We start from the raw sequence: 22,018 nt of genomic DNA on the forward strand, positions 1-22,018 counted from the left end.
AACCCTGGGCCTTTTGTCTAGAGGAGGTTGAGAGCCCCTGTCCGGATGGGGTTGAGAGCCCCTAATTAAGGAAATAAGGTCCTCTGCTAAAGTTAGAATCTGTGAACTTGTAGAGGGTCTCTGAGGAATAACCCTGGGAGGCATAGCTTTTGTATGTTTAGCAGCTTTAGCCCTGGTGAATGCCTTTATGGACATGGATGCAGGAGGCTTAGCTGCACTACGTGCTGGTGTAGTTTTGTCTAGAGGAATGTTGTCGGAAGTTTCCAAGACACCAGTTTCTGAAGGAAATTCAATAACCGACTCAGCAGGGGCCTCTGGGGCCGAGGTTGTCGGTTGAGCGGTTTCGGGGGTCGGAAGTACCAAGGACTCGGTTTCAGCCGAGACAGAGACACTCGCGGTAGGCCTGGCCATGGTTTCAGCCGAAACCGCGGCCTGCGTGTGTCGGTCCTTGTCCTTCCGTTTCTTTGTTAAATGTTTTAAGACAGAGCAGCAACAGGCAGGGAAACCGGCAAAAACACCAACTCACAATAAGGATAACGAACCCGTCGAGAATGAAAAAACCACGCTCCTGCAGAAAATAGTTTAATACTAACGTATCACAACTGTAGCAACGTTTTCGTTGTAAAAACAACTTCTTCAGATAACAACCACTCTTCTCCACAAATTTTATACAAAACCTACTTAATTAATTACATAATTGTTGACTTTAAAGCAAAAGCATACTAGATAAAATATTCTAACAAAAGTACATATCAAGCAATAAGACAATCAGATAAAATACAATAGCTTTAAATAATATATGCATCAAAAGTTACACACATTAATATGCATAATCACTACCTCCTAAAATCATATAAAATATAAGGCAGTCATCACTTATAACAAAAAGGTAGTCATTACTTGTAATAAAAGATGCCTACATGTATATTGCTACATAAACATGATGTCTTTATACAAGAATATCTATATTGTACATTCTATATTAGCAGCCGATTGTGCCAATGTAACAAAACACAATATTGAATAATTTTAAAATATATATATGTATGTATGACCACAAAAAATAATAAACTCAATATTCCATCTATAATACTCATATATACATTCCAGAAAAAGTATATATATATATATATATATATATATATATATATATATATATATATATATATATATATATATATATATATATATATGTGCTACACAAAATGGTAAAATGAATATAATAAATTCTGTCTGTGCCTTACAGTTGTTCTGCTTTTAATTTTAGATAAGGGGCAATAGAAATGGAATCATTCAACCCGGGGGACTTGTTAGATTCCAAAAATATCTGCCAACATGTTTCTTTATGGGACAATAATGCAGGCCAATTGCCTCCCCTATTACTCTGTGCCACTGATTCCAAGACAAAAAACTTAAATGCTGCTCCTTCACAGTCTATAGTGTGCCTGTATAATGCATTGGTGTTGATTTTTCTTTGAATGTCATAAATATGCTCATATATGCGCCGCTTTAGCTGCCTCTCCGTCTTGCCCACATTAAATGCCTGGCAAGAACGGCAGACAGCTAGATACACCAAGCCCTTGGAGTTGCAGTTAAAAAAATGGTTTGACCACAATCTCCTATTTCTACTTTCCAGGTATATACTATCCTGATCCATAATATACTTGCATTGTGTACAACACCCACAGCGAAATGTCCCTTTCCTCGGAGTGTTTGTACCCCTCACCCTGGAACTTTGTTCTAATATCCTCTTTACATTAAACCCTTTTCTATATACAGTTTTACATGCTAGATCCTTAAGGTTGGTCAAATCAGTGAATTCCCTGAAATCACTGAATTCTTTTTCAATAATATATCTAATCTGTCCTGCATGTTCACTATATTGTGTAATAAACAACTGATCAGGACCCAATTTATCAATAGCTCTATAGGATAGATCACCTTGTAAGTCCATCTTAGTCTTCCCTAAAATGAGAGCAAACCTACTTGTTCTAGCTTTTCTGACTTCATTATACACAGAATTGATCAGCCCCATAGGGTACCCTCTATCCAGAAAAAAGGACCTCAATTTGTCCCCCTCTATGCCAAAATCATGGTCTTCTGATGTCATGCGGGACACCCTTACAAATTGCCCCTTTAAGATAGATCTTTTTTGAAATTTTGGGTGTGAACTTGAATAGTGAAGGTACCCATTAGAGAACGAAGGCTTCCTATAAATACAAGAGCTAAACCGTTCACCCATTTTGCTAAGAGTAACATCCAGATAGTTAACCTGTTCAGCAGATACACTATGAGTAAAATGTAAAAAATCAGTTGTAGTATGCAGGTAAGCAATAAAATCTTCTATAAGTTCCGATGACCCAATCCAAAAAATGCAGATGTCATCCAGGAATCGAGTATAGTGTATCCAGTACTTGGAAAATTCACTATGTACAACGAATTTTTGTTCCCAGACTGACAATATAATATCTGCATACGTTGGAGCACAATTCGCTCCCATAGAGACCCCTGAAATTTGCTGAAAATACTCCCCAGAGAAATAGATGTAATTATACTTGAGGACCATTTCCAATAAATGTAACACCAGATGGACATCATTGTTAGTAGCACCCATACAGGCCCATAACGCTTCTTCCATCCATTCTAGCCCAACACTGTGGGGTATCACTGAAAATAGATCAACCACATCGATTGTAACAAAAAATATATCAGGCCTGAAAAGATCAGGAGAAACCCCACGCAAAAACTCCCATGAGTCCTTAAGAAGGTACTCATGCTTTCCCCACGTGTTTCAATTTCCAATCCAGAAATTTGGATAAATTGTGGGTTTTGGACCCCTGAGCTGCAACAATCGGGCGCATGGGTGGATCAACTGCATTTTTATGAATCTTAGGTACCCCGAAAATAACTGGCACCTTAGGATGGGTATTTTCCAAAAAGTTATAGAGCTCTACTTCAATTATTTCCTGATCCAGGAGATCTTTAAGCGCCAGGTCAATCATTTTATAGGAAATGTTTACCTCATTCAAAGACACTGTTGTATACTTGGTACTATCCAACAATATATTATGCATTTTAGCCTCGTATAACAGTTGATCCATTATAACCGTACCACCCCCTTTGTCTGGTTCCATGACTCGGATGTTGGAATTACCCCCTAACTCGTCCAAGAGAGTGGCCTCAGCCATACTTAGGTTAGAAGTGTACTTTACTCTTCCCATAAAAGATGCCTACATGTATATTGCTACATAAACATGATGTCTTTATACAAGAATATCTATATTGTACATTCTATATTAGCAGCCGATTGTGTCAATGTAACAAAACACAATATTGAATAATTTTAAAAGTATATATATGTATGTATGACCACAAAAAATAATAAACTCAATATTCCATCTATAATACACATATATACATTCTAGAAAAAGTATATATATATATATATATATATATATATATATATATATATATATATATATATGTGCTACACAAAATGGTAAAATGAATATAATAAATTCATGTTTATGTAGCAATATACATGTAGGCATCTTTTATTACAAGTAATGACTACCTTTTTGTTATAAGTGATGACTGCCTTATATTTTATATGATTTTAGGAGGTAGTGATTATGCATATTAATGTGTGTAACTTTTGATGCATATATTATTTAAAGCTATTGTATTTTATCTGATTGTCTTATTGCTTGATATGTACTTTTGTTAGAATATTTTATCTAGTATGCTTTTGCTTTAAAGTCAACAATTATGTAATTAATTAATTAAGTAGGTTTTGTATAAAATTTGTGGAGAAGAGTGGTTGTTATCCGAAGAAGTTGTTTTTACAACGAAAACGTTGCTACAGTTGTGATACGTTAGTATTAAACTATTTTCTGCAGGAGCGTGGTTTTTTTCATTCTCGACGGGTTCGTTATCCTTATTGTGAGTTGGTGTTTTTGCCGGTTTCCCTGCCTGTTGCTGCTCTGTCTTAAAAGGTTTTGTTGGTATCGCAGCTTCTGGATTTCTTTGTTAAATGTGAAGTCGGAGTCTCCGACGGCATATTGCATGAAAAACTAGCCCCAAAAAATTCCTCTGCAAACTCCGCCCAACGTCTAAGAGTGCGTCGGTTGAAGGAAGCACAGGCTGAACAGGCCGAGACGTCGTGGTCTGGGCCTAGGCAGGGGAGGCAGTAAGAGTGGAAATCCTTATGAGGTATTTGTTTCCCACAAGTTAAGCAATTATTAACTTTATCTGACATCGGCTGAGGCAAGAAAGAGACCCAACGGGTACTTAGCTTTTGAAGTCTTCGGTAGCTGAATTACAGGAGCTGGCCGACCGGCACTTGCGAACTGCTTCTGCTTCGGGCACCACGTGGCAAGAAAGACTGGGGAAGATGGAGTCGGCTGACGCTTTTATACCCCAGGTGCTCTGACGTCGGGGAAAGGGCGACATCAGCCGACGCCGGACCCAGATTTTGGAATCCGGCCGACCGAAGGGCTGCCCGAGGCAGGACAACCCATATGTGATGACTGCAGATGCATCCTTGAAGGACATCTTTAAACCTATATAGCAAAACAAATGAGCCGTAAATTAATGGCATCAAATCCCATAAAATCATTTGCTGCCCTGCACAATGTAGAAGAATTGTTTCCCCCTTGATGTACCATAGCACCACAGTTGTGTTGTCTTGTGTTAGAATCAAAACCTGGAAGTGAAAAAGTAACTAATGCAAATTGGACTGCTAAACTGGACTAACAAACATTTCATGTTGATATGTAGATGCTGTGTAGATTGTCTTTGACTGTCTTTCTCACCATCCATCACTCCCCCCACAATGTCCAATGGCATCTGCAGGCATCTCTAAATCTGACTTCGCCTCTGGCCTCTGCAGAGACCGGGGATCCCTGTTGTTTAGTGAGCCCACAACAAAATTCTTTTGAAGGCATTTGAATTATTTGAATGACAGTGTCCAAATCAGTGCAGTGCTGTGTCCATACATTTGTGTCCATACATTTTTTACTATATACATGCTTATATGCATTGGAAGCACCATTGGCAAGATGCAACTCTAAGAAATGTGAAGGACTGTCTTGCAGTCAGCACGGACTGATGAGATAGTTGATGGAAGAGTAGATATAGACTCTTGTCGAGTTCGGGGTTAAAAAAGGCCATCTCAGCTATTTAAGAAACTTAGGACATAACAAAAATGAAGACTTTCCATTAAGTAGAATAGCTACAACAACTAAAGACAATTATGAATCTATTTGTTATGTCAGAAAAATAACAAATAACTCCCCAAATTGTCCAAGCTTACTCATAATTGTTCTAATTATTCTGATCCAGTGGATATTGCCAACATAATGGCAAACAAATTTAGCGCTAACTTCACCCTAGAGACATATGTTACAAACTCACTTATTCGGGATTAAATCAAACAAACTAACCATCACAAAAAATAATGTACTAAAGGTACTCTCCAAACTGAAGAATACTTCACTGATGGAGCCTGACAACATACCTGGTGCCTAATCAATACCACAAAACAAACAGTGGCAGACCCATTATCAATCCCTTCACACACAGACTAGCAATTGGCTCTGTCCCAAGGAAGGGTACAAAGCTGTTGCGATGTCAATCCACAAGGGTGGCCCAACCACAGACTCCAGTAATCACAGACCCATCAGCATAACAAGTATTGTATGCAAATCCATGGAATGTATAACTGAACTATGATATGAAAACCTTATCACGCTTGACCCCCAGCAGTTTGACTTTGCAAGGGTAGATCTTGTCTAATGAATCTTGTGAACTTAGAACTTTAAGAGGGCTACTCAGGTGGGACAAGTTGTCCACTCAGTATACCTTGAGATTGCCAAGGCATTAAATATCGTACCATGTGAAAATATAATGATCAAGCTGAAGGAGCTCCTCATTCATCCATACATGCTTAGACAGATGGGCAACTGGCCTAGAAACAGGACTCGTGTAGTAAAAATAGTGTGCGCATCATTGAGAGCATGATGATGACCAGTGGAATTCTGCAGGTGAGAACTCTGCTATTTAGCAACTACTTCTCAGATCTCCACCTACCAAATGAGAATTGCTAAAGTTCACACATGATTGTACGCTGGTACTTGTGAAGTCCTCTCTGGCATACAGACACTCCAGGAACTTACAATTATCAATAGCTGGTGGTTGCAGTCATTATATTTGGGTTATCTGCCTGCAGGAAGCTCTCAGCAGACCTGAATACCAGAATCTTGGATTCCTGCATTGGATGCTGTCTCTTCTTCCTTGATGTCAGGCCGTCAGGGGTATAAAACATGCAGCCAACGCCATTACATCAGTTTTTCTTGCCCCAGATGTCAGGTGCCCCCACAATGGGAAGCAATTATATGTTATGTTACACCACCATCAAAAAGCAAATAAACCAGAAAGCTTAAAACAAGAAGCAAAGGTAGAACCAAGAGAAGTCAGGGGGCTGGAGGGAGAGTAACCAGGACTGCAAGAGTGAATACACTCGAACATCTACATTTATGGTAAGTGTACACAATTGTACTATGTTCTTTGTGCTTTACTGTTGCAGTCATTACATTTGGATTGATTCCCAAAGCTAAGGAAGGGAGGAGGAAGTTAGAGAGCATTAGGGCCAGCTATTAAGCCCTGCAAAACTGCAGTGGCAAAACCAGCTCTGGATTTAGAAAAAATAGGCATGTGGCAATGCTTCGTGAAAGTATGTACACAGCTCCAGGCAGCAGCTTCTAGGATGTCCCTGGTAGGGACCCCTTTGAGAAAGGCTGTATAGGTAGTTGCAGCCCTGGTGGAATGTGATCTTATCCCCTGTGGGGTAGGTTTTCCATGGTGCTTACAGCAGAAATGAATGCAATCCATTTAAAAATGGTTTGCTTGAAATGGCCTTCCCCTCTGCCCCTGCAGCAAAGCCAACTAGCAGCTGTTAAGATTTTCTGAGAGGCTTAGTCCTGTCCAAAAAAAATCTAAGTTGTCTGTGCACGTCCAAAGAGTGCAGAATTAATTCTCCTTGGTTTTGTGGATTCAGGAAGAAGGTAGGCAAATGAAAGGACTGATTTAGGGCCACACTAGACACCACCTTGGGCATAAAGGAAGGATTGGTCCTGAGGGAAACCCTGTCTGAATGGAAGATAATGAAGGGCTCCACTGCTATGAGGGCTTTTAATTCAGACACTCTTCTTGCTGAAGTGATGGCTAGAAGGAAGGCTGTTTTCCAAGAAAGGGATTTCATCTCTGCAGTTCAAATAGAGGGAGAGTGAACTTTTCCAATACAAAGTTAAGGTCCCAGGCTGGAGTAGGGGCTTGCTTGGGGAGGTCTTAAATTTTAGCCCCTCTGAGGAATTGCTTTAACAGGGGCTGAGAGAAGAGGGGTGGTTCAGTATTATAATGTGCTGAAATTGCACAGGCATGAATTTTACTTGACGAGAAGGATGGGCCCTTGTGGAGCATTTCTGTTAAGTACTTAAGAATATGAAGTAAACTGGGCACCGTAGTGCCCATACCCTGAGTCTGGCTCCAGGAACAGTATCTTTTCCACTTTTCAGCATAGGATTTTCTAGTACTACGTCTCCTTGCTTCCAGAATGACATCTAGCACCTGCTTACTGAGGGATGCTATTGGAGAGCTCAAGGAATTAGCCAGGCTGCAAGGTTTGGGGATTGAAGCTGAAGGTGCAGAATCTAGCCCGCCTGCTGGGACAGCAGGGAAGGTGTCTGAGGTAGGTGCCATGGATCCAGCAGTATCATGCTGCGCAAGAGGGGGTACCAGTGCTTGCGAGGCCAGTCTGGTGCAATAAGAATTGTTCTTGATTTGTCCTGTTTGATCTTTAGCAGAACCTTCAAGAGGAGAGGCAGAGGTGGAAAGGCATAAACAGAGAGGCTTTCCCAGTAAAGGACAGGGCATTCACTTTCCAAGCTTGACTGTGTGGAGTCCTTGTGCAGAATTTGTCCAATTGGTTGTTCTGGGGGGAGGGCAAACAGGTCTATCTCTAGAGTCCCCCATTTGTTCCTCAAGAGGTTGAATATTTTTGGTTCCAGTTTCCATTCATGTGGGTCCATGAGATTTCTGCTTGGGTCGTCTGCCAGTGATTTCAGCTTGCCTGGCAGGAATTGAGCTTGTAGGTGCACTTGGTAGCTCAAGACTGTGTTCCACAGAGCCATGGTTAGTCTGCAGAGAGGGTACGAGTGGATTCCCCCCGCTTGTTTATGAACCACATAACAGTAGTGTTGTCTGTCTTTACCAATAATTGTCCTGGAAGGATGTGGTCCTTGAAGGCTGTCAGGGATTTCTGTACAGCTAACATTTATTTTTGGTTAATACGCAGGTGCATCTGACTCGGGTTCCATTTGCCCTGAATGCACTGCCCTGCCAAGTGAGTCCCCCATACATAGTCTGATGTGTCTGTTGTTAGGGTTTGGGCAGGGGGTAGATTGAAAGGGAGCCCCTTGTTGAGGTGCCAGGCCTCTGTCCACCAAAGGAATTCTGTCTTTATACAAGGAATGATAGGAATCATTGATTCCAGGTCCTGAGAATGTTGACATCATAGGCTTTTTAGATACCATTGTAGTTTCCTCATACGCAGTCTTGCATATGGAATTAGTAGAATGCAAGAAGCCATGAACCCCAGGGCTTGCAAAATTTTCCTTGCAGATAGCTGGGTCTTTGTGGCCAGTAGTTTGAAGTAGGTTGTCAAACAAACTTGTTTCTCTGGCGTGAGATAAGCCATCTGGGAAGCTGTGTTCAAGCTTGCTCCCAGGAATACAATCTGTTAGCAGGGTACTAGATGAGACTTATTTTTGTTTATGGTGTACCCCAGCGAGGTTAGAAGTTTCTTTACGAATGCCAGATGTTTTAATAGCATGTCCTGGCTTTCTGCCTGAATCAATCGTCCAGGTATGGGTATATTTGACTATCTCTCTGCCTGCAAAATGCAATGGCTGGAGCTAGACACTTTGTGAATACCCTGGGTGCAGTAGATAAGCCAAAGGGAATTGCAGAGAACTGATATCGCACAGAGCCTGCTCTGAAGCATAGGTATCTCCTGCAAGATGCCCTTATTGGAATGTGCGTGTAAGCTTCCTTTAAGTATAAGGTTGTCAACCAGGCATCTTTGCCTAGCATAGGAAGCATCTCTAGAATAGAGAGGTCCAGGATAAGACGCCAGGAGCGGTCTTTTCTGGGTACCAGGAAAAGTCTTGAATAAAAACCTTGCCCCCTTATTTCTGCTGGGACAGGCTGAATAGCCCTGATACTTAGAGAGAGAACCTGCTGTTGAGCCTCTGCCCACTGATTTGGGGGTAGGTCGGGCCAACCGTTTGGGGTTGGTAGGATGTGGAAGTGGAATCTGTACCCTTGGAAAACTATATTTAAAACCCATTTGTCCTGGGTAACGAGTTCCCAATTTTTTGCATGCAGGCCGAGCTTTCCTCCTAAGGGAGCAGGCAGTTGAGCAGGACTTGGAAGGGTTAAGGTTAATTCATTGTGACATTTTCCATAGTGTGGTGTTTTACTACTTCCTGCTTTGTAAGTGGGAGCCCCCCACTGCTTAGGTCTGTATGTAGCCTGAGACTGTAACCTAGGTGGTCTGCTGTTCCTGGGTTTGGACTGAGAAGGCCTGGAAGAGACTGGAAAGGACCAATTCTTAGAAGGCCAATGCCTACTAAATCTGGGAGGTTGTACTTGCAGGGAATCTTTAACAGTTTGCATAGACTTAGCTTTTTCCTCCATCTTTTCAAGGACTACTTCTGCTTTGCTGCCAAGCAGGTGGTCTTGGTTTAAGGGAGCATCCAGCAATTTAGCTTTAACATGATCTGGCAAGTTTTGCTCCTTAAGCCAAGCATGCCTTCTAAGTACAGACCCAGTGACAGCATTCCTGCAAGATGCTTCTAAAGAGTTAAAACCACATTGCAAAGCATGTTTACCAACTTGTTCAGCAGAATGCATTAAATTCTGTAATTATTTTATGTTCAGCACAGTCAGGAATCATCATCATTTTCTGTTTAAGTAGTCCCATAATATGTTGCTGATACTTTAACATATGAAACTGGCAATTTAAGGCCGTAATGGCCAAAGTAGCAGAAGTGTATACCTTCTTACCCCATCTGTCCAAGGCCCTAGAATCTCTATCAGAGGGGGTAGGGTTTTTGGTAGCAGTAGCCTTAATGCCTTTTGGTCCTTGGGAAATGGTCTCTAGATCTGCATTAGGATTCTTGAAGAAGAACTTGTGAGAGTCAGATGCTCTGTAATTCCGGTAAGGTTTCCTGGGAGCTGCAGGTAAAGTGTCTGGGGCCAGGCTAGATTCCAAGAAGGCATCATCTACAATGTCCAGAACAGGAGGGATAGCTAAAGGCCTGTGTTGAGGGAGGAGTAAGAATTCCCTAAGCCTCTTTTTGGAGTCAGAGAAATCCTGGCTTTCCAGGCGGAAATGCTCCCTAAGAGTGTGCAAGGTTTCACCAAAAGAAAATATTTCTGGAGGGGAAGCAGAGGGAATGGAATCCTCTGCATCAGAATCCTCATAGGTAGATAAGGGCAAATCCTGGTAAACATAATCGAAAAAGCATCTCGCAGCATACCGGACTCCGAATGGGTCTCAATAGAGGCCTGAGAATCTGAAGTAGCGGATATCAGGGGTTGAGAAAGCGCCTCACTGAGACCGGCGAACTGGTGACTAGCTTAATGGAAGCGTTGTTGGCAGTTTTGGACCTATGTAGTCTGTCTCTGTCTTTATCCTTACGTTTTTTCAGAATATCGGTAGTCGGATGGCTTACCGAAGCCATTGCTGGATAGGTAAACCGAGTACCAAAATAATTTGCTGCGAAAATAGACTGACGACGAATAGTTCGGGGGTTGAATAAGGCACAAAACTAACAGCGAGGGACATCGTGGTCTGGGCCTAAGCAAGGAATGCAGTACGAATGAAAATCTTTATGAGGTATTTGCTTTCCACAGGTAAGACAATTGTTAACTTTTACTGACATCATTTAAGAGCAAGAAAAAGGATCCCCAATGGGGTTACTTAACTTTTTTTCGAAGACTTCGGTTCTGAAACTCGAAAACGAAAATTTCAGGAGTCGGTCGGCCGACTGGCACTTGCGAACTGCTTCTGCTTCGGGCACTGCACAGCAAGAAAGACTGTTGTAATGGCGTTGGCTGCATGTTTTATACCCCTGACGACATGATGTCATGGAAGAAGAGGCAGCATCCGAAGCAGGAGTCCAACATTCTGGTATTCAGGCCAGCTGAGGGCTACCTGCAGGCAGATAATCCAAATGTAATGACTGCAACAGTGAAACACGAAGAACATCAGGCCCAGTGTTTTTTTTTCCCCTGGGAAAAAAAATCACTGTTCCGTAACTTCACTGTTTTCAAACTTCGGGTTTTACGTGTCAATGAAAGAGCGTTTACTTTTTCGTCACTTCACTCTTCTAATATAGACCTAGTAGTCACATTTCACACTGACAAACATAACTACAAATGAGCACTGGAAAGTATAATAGTGGGTTTTTTTTTTACTTTTTTGTAGTGCTAGAACCCTATAAAAGCCATCAAGGAGCCTACCTCACCCATTCCACCTACTGTGACCATGTCATTTTACAGTAACGTTAAATTTTCTTATTTACAAATTGTACGAGTGGGCAAAAAGACTATAAGAACATAGCAAAAGTGCACCTGTATTATACAGACACAGCAAAAGTGTATTTATATTATTAACAGGGCATAGCAATAACATTGCAATAACTTTTTATTAAAATATAATGTTTAATTTACTTTGAATTTTCCTAAAGAATGAATCTCAGTTAAAAAAAATCATTGTACTCCACTCCCTGTCACCACTAATAGTCCCAACAGTGAGTCATGACACTGTGAAAATGAACTGTGACTAAAACACAGAAAACTGGGACACATACTGTTCTGTTTCTAACAATATCCTCTGCAGAAAAGCTTTGTTAGCTGCATCACTCTTACACACTTGCTACTTATATATACACTACATTTTTGGATTTCCGTACCTCAAAATAGGAGGAATGCACAGAGACACTGCAACCTCAGACTTGTGTATATCCACCTCATTCACAAATGAGCTTCTGCAATTCTAAGGATCACAATTAAGGTCCTTGAGCTTTTATCTGACACCCAAGTACACATACTCTTCCATTAATTTAAAATTGAAGCTGTATGGACAGATAGAGCTGCAATTCTACCATTAACAGAAGCCATTCTTGTTTAATCATTAAAGAAACAAGCATTCTTGAGCATCTGATAAAGATTCTTGAAGCCTGGAGTTCTAGAGAATCCTGGCTGAAAATCAATAACATATGCATTTGAACATATTTCTCCACTTGTTTGCCGGTTTGTGAGGGTGAATCAAAAAAACACTGTAAACCTCCAAATGCACTGTACAAACTCCATAAAACAATACATACAATCATCTGATCAGCAGATGACAAATAATGCAATTTAACGAAATAGGTGCTGATCTGTGCATTTATCTTTCAAAGTTTTACCCTCAAAAAGTATTTGAACAGTCATCAAACATGGACAATGTTGTTCTTCTTTCGGCTTTTCCCAGTTAGGTGTGGCCACAGCGGAACTTCAGTCTGCTAATGATTGGCAGTATATTTTTTGTGGGTGCACACCCATTCTACACATGTCTTCCGAATGCCACTCGACCGCGGGGAGGACATGCAGACTCCACACAGAAGGCGCTCCAGTCGAGAATCGAATGGGAGAACCTCTTGCTGTGAAGCAACAACGCTACCGCAGCACCACCGCGGCTTCTTCATCAAACATGGACAATAAAAATGCTTAATGTTTAATAAAAAAAAAGAAGTTATGTTCTTACCATAATGTTCCATCTGAGTAGTAGACTTCATTCTTCTGCACATATGGGTATACGAATCCGATTCGGATCAGAGCCGGCAAAACTTTTCAAACACCAGCTCCGAGCTCCAAGCTCCTCCCTACCTATATTACCTCACTTCCTCCTATCTAGCCCCAGATCGAGTTTGCTGTCACTAAAAAGCAACATCACCAAAACCCTAAACAGGATAACCTGAAGAGCGAGGGGAACGGAGGGAGGGAAAGTGCAAAAGAATGAAGTCTACTACTCAGATGGAACGTTATGGTAAGAACATAACGTCTTTATCTGAAGTAGTTGACTTCATTCATTCTGCACATATGGGACAGAGTCCCCAGCTACTAGAATTCCTGGGAGGACCTTATAGAAGAATATTTCTGAGTACCGCAGAGCCAAAGGATGCCCTCCCTCTACAAATAAGATCCAATTTGTAATGAGAGATGAATGTGTGTGAATTGGCCCAAGTCGCTGCTGCACAAATATTATCTAATGGAACTCTTGACCAGAAAGCTGCAGAAGTGGCCATAGCTCTAGTGGAATGAGCCTTCAATAGACCAGGAGGAGATGAACTTTTGTCCTTATAAACTTGCGCAATACAAAGGGTGATCCACCTTGCTAAGAACACTTTCAAAACTGCTTTGCCCAAAAATGGTTTAGAAAAGGAGACAAACAATTGATCCGACTTCCGGAAGGGTTTAGTCCTATGGAGGTAAAAACAAAGCTGTCTATGGACATCCAATAAATGAAGCTTACGTTCACCTCTATTCTGGAAATTTGGGAAGAAGACTGGCAAATTTATAGACTGATTAATATTGGCTGCTAAAGACACTTTGGGAAGAAAAGAAGGGTTCATGCACAACAAAATCCTATCTTTGTGAAAAACCAAATAGGGGGGGGGGCAAGGAGGATAATGCCTGCAACTCTGAAACTCTCTTAGCCGAAGTGATGGCAACCAAGAATGCTGTCTTCCATGACAAAAACTTCATCGGAACTGAACCTGCTGGCTCGAAAGGGGGAGAGGTCAAGGCCTGAAGGACTAAAGTCAAATCCCAGGGGGGCACTGTTTCTTCAACTGGCGGTCACAATAAAAAAGTGCCCTTCAGGAAGGCTTTACAGAGTTTGGCCGAAGCCAGAGCAACCTTATTTTCACCCACATGAAAATTAGAGATGTCAGCCAGTAGAACCTTGATGGTGGAAGCACTAGCGCCTGACCGAAAAAGATCTGCCAAAAAATCCAGTACAACCGGAACAGGGGCTGTAAATGGGTTCTGATTGCGCTGAGAGGCCCAAAGGCAAAAACGTTTCCACTTGCTATTGTAAAGTTTCTTAGTGGAGGCCTTAACCTTAAGAGAAGCTACCACAATATTCTTAACAGGGGACGAAAGTCTGGGTGTCCTGATGATCATGGGAACTGGAGTAGCCAAAGCCATCAGCTTGAGACTGTCCAGGTTGGGCAGAGGCAAGCCAGACGGTTGAGAAATTAGATCCGGACATGGATCTAGGGTCCATGGAGGGGCCAACAGGTGAGACCATCTGAAGGGAAACCACACTTGACGCAGCCAAAATGGAGCTATGAGAATGACTTTGCACTGCAGCCAGCAAGCTCTCTGAAGGAACTTCGGAATCAGAGGAAACGGGGGATAAGCATACAGTAGCCCTGGAGGCCAAGCATGGGACTAGAGTGTCCCTGGGGGCATCCCCCAGAGAGGGGATCAGAGCGAAGAAGTTGCTGCACTTCGCGTTGGAAGGAGATGTAAAGAGATCACAGCAAGGTTGACCCGAAACATGGAAGATCTCCTCCGCCACCGATTGTTTCAAGGAACACTCGTAAGGAAGGATTGCCCTGCTGAGACTGTCCGCTAGAATGTTGGAGTGTCCTGGGATATGCATTGCTATGAGAAACCGGCCTGTGGATATGGCCCACTCCCAAACTCTCATGGCCTCGCAACAAAGGGGGTAGGATCAGGTCCCTCCCTGTTTGTTTATATACCAGACTACAGACATGTATGATTGAATGGCTACCATCCTGGGAGGTAGGACCGGGTGGAAGGCTCCCAACGCTAACAAAACTGCCCTCATTTCCAGGACGTTGATGTGTAGCTTGGTCTCTGGAGGGGACCACGTGCCTTGGACCGTTCTTCCCAGAAAGTGCCACCCCCCACCTGAGCTGGGAAGCATCCGTGGTCACCATGGCTTGAGCCTCTGGGGCTAGAAAGCTGCGCCCCGCAAAGATGTCCGCAGATTGAAGCCACCACTGGAGTGCCGTTCTGCATGCCCGATTGATTCGGATGTGGAAACTCATCGGAAGGTCTAGCCAGGACCATTGGACTGCCAGATTCCACTGAAGGACTCTAATGTGAAGACGTGCAAGAGGGAGTATAGAGATTGCTGCTGCCATGGAACCCAGGGCCCTGAGAACATCGGCTGCTGTGACTACAGTGTGATCCAAGATCACGGATACATGGAGTCTGGGATTTGCTATCCTTTCCAGGGTGAGAAAAATCTTTGACCGAATCGAATCCAGCCATGCCCCGATGAAGTCTATGATCTGAAACGGAGTCAGGTGGGACTGGTTGAGGTTGATCGAGATGCCCAACTTGTGAGCCAGACCAAGGAAGTAGTGTAGGGCCTAATACAAGAGACGTTTGGTGGATGCAGCGAAGAGCCAGTTGTCTAGGTAGGGGAATACCTTAATGCCCTGAAGTCTCAGGTGAGCCGCTACGACCGCCATAACCTTGGTGGACACCCTGGGGGCTGTGGTCAGACCAAAGGGTAGGGCTCTGAATTGAAAGTGACTGGCCCCTAGCCGGAAGCGGAGAAACCTCCTGGAGCTCCTGTGGACCTTGATGTGATAGTAAGCGTCCTGGAGGTCTAACGAGCACATCCAGACGCATTCTCTCAGAAATGGTAGAATGGAATTTAGGGTGACCATCCGGAATTTTTGTTTCACTACCGACAGGTTGAGGATAGACAGGTCCAGAATGGGCCTGAGGTCCCCCGTCTTCTTTGGCACTAAAAAGAACCTGGAGTAGATGCCTGATCCGGATTGATCTGGGGGGACTGACTCGATGGCTCATTTTTGTAGCAGCTTCGAAACCTCTAAAGCTGCAGCCTCCCTGAGAGCGGGTGGAACATCTGGAACTCGAGCTGAAGTTATGGGACATGAAATGAAGGGGAGAGAATATCCTCTGGATATGATGTTTAACACCCAGCTGTCTGCAGTAATGGACTCCCATGCCGCTGGATGTAAGGAAAATCTTCCCCCGACTGCCTCCAGAGTAGAGCAGCCGGGCAACCCCTCGGGGTTGCTGAGCGGGTCTGTCGGAAAAAGGTTCCCTAGACCTGAAGTTTCTGGGACCCCCTCTGCCCCTAGGACAGCGTCGGTCTTGTCCCTCTCTGCCTCTGGGGGATGAATACTCCTGAATGTCACGAAAGGACTGTGATTTCCGGAACCACATCTTCTTTTGCCCCTTTTGGTTCCTGGAAAAGGACCTCTGGGGGTTAGAGAAGCGGATTCCGATGGCTGACAAAGTCTTTCCATCCATCTCACTCTGGGTTAGTGTGTCACGTACAGTCTTCCCAAACAGGGATGGATCCATCGAATGGGGCATTGATGAAAGACGCCTTAAAGGGGTCCGCAAATTGACACAGCCTGATCCAGGCGTGTCACCTCAAAGTAACGCCTGTGCCTGCAGCTCTAGCGGCTTCCTCCGTGGCATGAGAGAGGAGACGCATAGAAGTATTAGTCACTGATTTCAGTGTAGTCATCTTCGCAGTAAAGGACTGCTTGTCCTGCTGCGACAGACACTCCGGGGGCGACTCAGTTAGTTGCGATATAAGGTCTCACTGCAGTCGAATGACATGTGCCAAGTAATTCAGTGCATGGATAGAAAATATCGCTGACGAGTACATGCTCTTCCTAAAATGATCCACTGACCTGGACTCCTTGTCTGGTGGATGAACAGAGGAACTCTCTTGTGCTAGTTCCTTCTTTGTGGCAGCTGCAACCACCAAAGCGTCTACCGGGGCTCCCTTAGACCATGCCTGCCTGTCCGACAGCGGGGAAAGAATTTTGTATGGCCTTTTGGGTATAGGCTCTATGGTGTAAGAATCCTTCCATGCCCTAGTGGTGATGAGGTCCACCAAAGGGTCAGCTGGTGGGGAGACCCAGGAAGTAGATGGGCCCACGCCAAAGGCATCCAGGAATATGGACTCATCCGCAGAGGGTTTGGGGGCTGATCAACCTCCTCTTTGGCGGAGGATCTCCATAATGCCTCCGAACGAGACATCCTCGGGAGGTGATCTGGGGGAACCCTCTCCTTCATCCAAGTCCGTATCAGTAGTAATGGACTCAGAGGAGTCCAAGCGTCTCCTCTTGCACTTAGGCTTACGAAGTTGCTCTCCAGTGTGACTCTCTGGAGAGGATTCGTAAGCCTCCGGGGGTTCCCTGAGGGGAACGACCTGGGGCTGCCTTGGCATGGGTTGTCTCTGAGACAGGGCAATGGGGGCAGAATCCAAAATCAGGGGGGTCTAGGCAGGATCCGAGGATGTGAGCTGTGGTCTCAACCCCTGGGAGAGGACCCTTTCTACTGCCCCAAATGCCGATGGAGAGCACACCTCCGTATAACGTAAGAAAGAGGCTCTCCCCGGCATCGAAGTGGGGACCGGAGCTGACGGCAGGGTAGTCCGGGCACTGAGGGTGGGATCCGAAAGAGCGAGATCTCGACCCTCGGGTCAGACTCCCCGACCATGGCTCAGAGAGTCCCCTTAATCAGAGATCGGATCCAAGGAACTCAAGGTGATGCCCGGCATCGAGGAAACAAAAACCATTGGCGCCGACCCCACGGCTCCGAAAGGACTCGGACCCGAGAACTCCAAAGCATCGGGTTGGATAGGGGAAGGAGCAATAGGGTGGAACATAGTAGAAGAACCACCCTCACCAATGGGAGAGGGCCCTGGTAAGACCCCCATCTGAATCTGGTTCTGGATGAACCGCCTCATCAGCTTGTCCATATCAAGTTCGGATACACTCTGAGTCGATCTGGAGGAAGCGACCGATTCGGGTCTGGGTCAGATCAGAGGGGAGTGCCTCGGCTCCTATGCCTCCGTTGGCTCCGGCGAGAAACGGGGAGAGCGGAGCAAAGGAGAACGAGACCTGGGTATTTTAGAAGAGGGGCTGGAAAAGGACTCCCTGTCTGGAGACCTTTTTCTGGGCCTGTGTCTCTCTTTATAGCGCCTCTCTTTCTCCCTTTTGTCCCTACCTCTCTGGGACGACTCTGAAGAAGCAGGCCTGGCGGGAGGTTGAGTCCCTGCCTGCACAGAGTCACTGGTTGAGGAGGAAACCAAGGCAGACTCTAATGCAGAAGCTGGTAGCAAACCTTTAGCCACAAGCTTAGCTCGATGATCCTTCAACGCCCTTAGGTTAAAACCCGAACAAATGTCACAGGATGCTGACAGATGGACGACCCCTAAACATAGAACACACAGTGTGTGGCCATCGGCTGGAGAAAGCTTATGACCACACTCTGTGCACTTTATAAAGGGAACCTTAGGCTGTTCAGCCATAGCAAGGAAAGAAAAAGCCCTAACAGCTCACACGCACACACTTAACAGGGATTGGGCCTAGGCGGAAACCAGTAACACAAAACTACCAAACACTAAAACTAGCAATTACTAACTAAAAACTTTTTTTTTTTTTTTTTAATAGCACGATGACCAAACGCGATGTAATGGAGGAAAAAGGGAAGGAATTCACACTCAACAAATAGCAAAAAGTAGCAAAAACCTTAACACTTAGCTAAGAGCTCAGAGACCATGATGCTGACTCATACAGCGGCCAACGAGATCTGGGGCTAGATAGGAGGAAGTGAGGTAATATAGGTACGGGAGGAGTTTGGAGCTCGGAGCTGATGCTTGAAAAGTTTTGCCGGCTTGGATCTGAATCGGATCCGTATTCCCATATGTGCAGAATGAATGAAGTCAACTACTTCAGATCATCTGTTAAAAAATGTTAGTTTAATAAAAAGAATTGAGACTGTTCAGAGTTTAGATTACCCATAACTAGTAACCCTAGAGATTTAACACTATTAATAACTTTTGTTTCCCAAACTTTTGAGTAATACAGAAAAAAGGAAACAAAACCTGTTACAATATAGACCTTAACTATACTTACCCAGAACAAATAGCTTGTTGGGTCAGGAAGTCTTTTTGTCCCTGGATTTCCTGCAGATCCGGCATTGTGGTAGAATCAAGAACCATGCTTTTCATAGATGGAGCCCTGGAGAGTTGTTGCATTACTATGCCTCCATATTCTGCACCAGAATCTGTCTGCACCATAGAAGCTGAAGAGCTCTGCTGGCCCATGCTAATGAAAGATCCAGTGCTGTTGCGGTTGCGATTAGTGTTTTGGAAACGCTGAAGAGTACGCATGGCAGGAGCCCGTATGGTTTTGTTTTGAGTTACCCTTTCTTCCACATCCATCCATTCACTGCTAGGCTTGGGAAAAGTGCCACTGTAGGAGCGCATTATTGCAGACTGAGAACCGATACCATTTCCAGTACTCATTTTCTTGTCCATGGTATAATTCCTACCATACTGGCCTCCCTCACTGCTTTCTGACATGTAGTAGGATGCCCGAGATGGTGTTCCCACTGTGTGATCAACTTGGTCTGACCCAAGACTCATTTCATCATCCATACGACTGTAATAGGCTGGACCATTAGAGATCTGCAGAGAGCGAAAAGACATGGTGTCCATTTCCCGCCTTCCACTACGAGAACTTCCCATTAACGTAGACTGTGGCTTTACAGTCTGGGAGCGTGCATTCATGAAGACCTCCTTCTGCCGTGGACCAGTACTACTTATTGTATTGTACCTCCTGTTATACCCCACATCGACAGCTGACTGGCTAGACCAGTTGCCAGTTCTGGCAGTTCCATACTGAGGCTTTGCCGTCTGTGAAGATAAACAGAAAAAAATGAATTGAATGAGCATCACAAAGATTAAACAAAATCTCTGAGTAATATGCTTCAAATACAAAATAATAGCCAACAACCTGCCAACTAAAATTTCACATACATTGGTTGTAATTGATAACCAATGAATGACATCCTGCAATGTCTCTGTTTCTGTGTTCAACCGTCAAACAACTTCTACACATTATATTTGACCGCGTATTTTAAACACCTCTCAGTTATGTTAGGCAGTTGACACACCCAGTGAGCACCCCAGAAAGTAATTACAAAGTTGTCAAAGGTAAGATGGTTAGTGTTTTTGTGGAGTGCCTCTATGTCCCCTTGATCTATCTGGCTATATGTATAGGGCAAAACAGTGTCGGAAAGCTACAAAGAAGCTGACATAAAAGTGCCAAGAAATTAAGAAATGGCCATTAGAGGAAAACAGATCTTTAGCATCTTCTGTATATGTGCAAATGGTCTACAGTCTAGAGAAAGGTGAGTTTTGGAGACCTATGCAATGATGCAAAAAGTTAAGTTGCCACTGGCATCAAAAGGCACCCCTATATTTGTTTGCATACTAACCACACTTACTAAGTACAAACCACACAGCAGATCACAGAGTCACAATGTTTGTGGATACTGACAGGTGGGGATGTAGAAGAGAAGTAGCATCAAGGCCCACATCAGGAGATACTGAGATAGAGCACACAGTTGATGGAACAGGACTATTCCTTGCTCATATAAACAGATTCTGCTTATCAGCAATGGATAATGGAACCTGGCTAAGTGCTTTAAGTTTGGAAATCTTCAATGGAAGCTCTGACAGTTGGGTGCCTATTACAGATGTGACACTTCTGGGACTGCCAGTGGGTAGGTGCAGTACAGTCCTTACTTACTAATGTGGTTTTAGCAATGTTCTCATATCAGTCCCACAAACACAGGATTTTTGGCTTACATGTTCTCTCTCTCTCTCTCTCTCTCGTGCTCTCAAATCTCACTTTTTTCCTGGGCTTCAGCTTGGGAACAGATGTGTCTCTTGCAAACGGATGCTGTAGGTTGCAGACTGCAAGTGGCTCTCTGGCAAAGGTCACAGCTGCTCATCTAAGAAGAGATGGAAGCAAGTCTTTGTGTGCTACAGAAAGTACAGTTTTGTACCTACCATAAATGTAGATGTTCGAGTGTTCACACTGCTGCAGTCATTACACTTGGGTTATCCTGCCGTCAGGTGGTCCCGCAGTCGGCCAGAGTTCCAAAGTCTTGGTCTGACATCGGTTGCTGTCGCTTCTTCCCTGACGTCAGTGCACCAGGGGTATATAAGATGCATCCAACGTGATTTTCTTCAGTTTTTCTTGCCCCAGATGTCAGGTGCCCCCAAGTAGGTAGGCAATACCTATTGCTAATAAAACATATATAAAAAAATATAAACAATACCCTTGGTTACAAGCAAATACACCACAAAGGTTGTATAGAATAGAAAGGTATAGGTAAGTCCAGCTAGGACAGAGGGGATGGAGGGAGGGTAACCTGGACTGCAGCAGTGTGAACACTCTAACATCTACATTTATGGTAGGTACAAAACTGTACTATGTTCATCGTGTTACACTGCTGCAGTCATTACAGTTGGGTAGAATCCCAAAGCTAAGGTTGGGTGGCTGGTCTATAAAGAGTAAGGATTGGCTATGAGGCCCTGCAGAACTGTAGTGGCAAATCCTGCTCTGGATTTAGAGTAAAGAGGCAAGTGGTAATGCTTGGTAAAGGTGTGCACTGAACTCCAAGTTGCAGCCTCCAAAATTTCCTTGGTTGGTACTCCTCTGAGAAAGGCTGTTGAAGTGGCTGTTGCTCTGGTAAAATGTGGCCTAATATTATTAGGCACTGATTTTCCATGCTGTGTGTAGCAGTAATGAATACAGTGTCCTATCCATTTGGAAATGGTCTGCTTTGAGATAGCCTTGCCCTGTGATCCTGCAGCATATGCTACAAACAAGTTGCTCTGTTTTCCTGAAAACTTTTGTTTTGTCCAAGTAGAAGCGTAGCTGCCTGCGTATGTCCAAAGAGTGCAGAAATGTCTCCCCTTTATTCTGGGGGTTTGGATAAAAAGTTGGCAAATGGATGGTTTGTTTAAGAGCCACACTAGATACCACCTTTGGCATAAAGGTAGGGTTTGTCCTTAAAGAAA

General features: G+C 43.9%; 1 protein-coding gene across 1 annotated transcript in view; it reads right to left on the reverse strand.

Annotated features, from left to right (window-relative positions):
• Positions 1-22,018, reverse strand: part of PKP3 (plakophilin 3) — a gene marked incomplete in the record, with an annotated part of 642,311 nt that overhangs the window by 274,395 nt on the left and 345,898 nt on the right. The window contains 1 exon segment of the mRNA XM_044082669.1: positions 19,059-19,840. Within this exon segment, the coding sequence (XP_043938604.1) occupies positions 19,059-19,840 (782 nt within the window).

Source organism: Protopterus annectens, chromosome 9.part0 (assembly GCF_019279795.1).
Source record: "Protopterus annectens isolate FY-2018-M chromosome 9.part0, PAN1.0, whole genome shotgun sequence".
Taxonomy (NCBI): Eukaryota; Metazoa; Chordata; order Ceratodontiformes; family Protopteridae; genus Protopterus; species Protopterus annectens.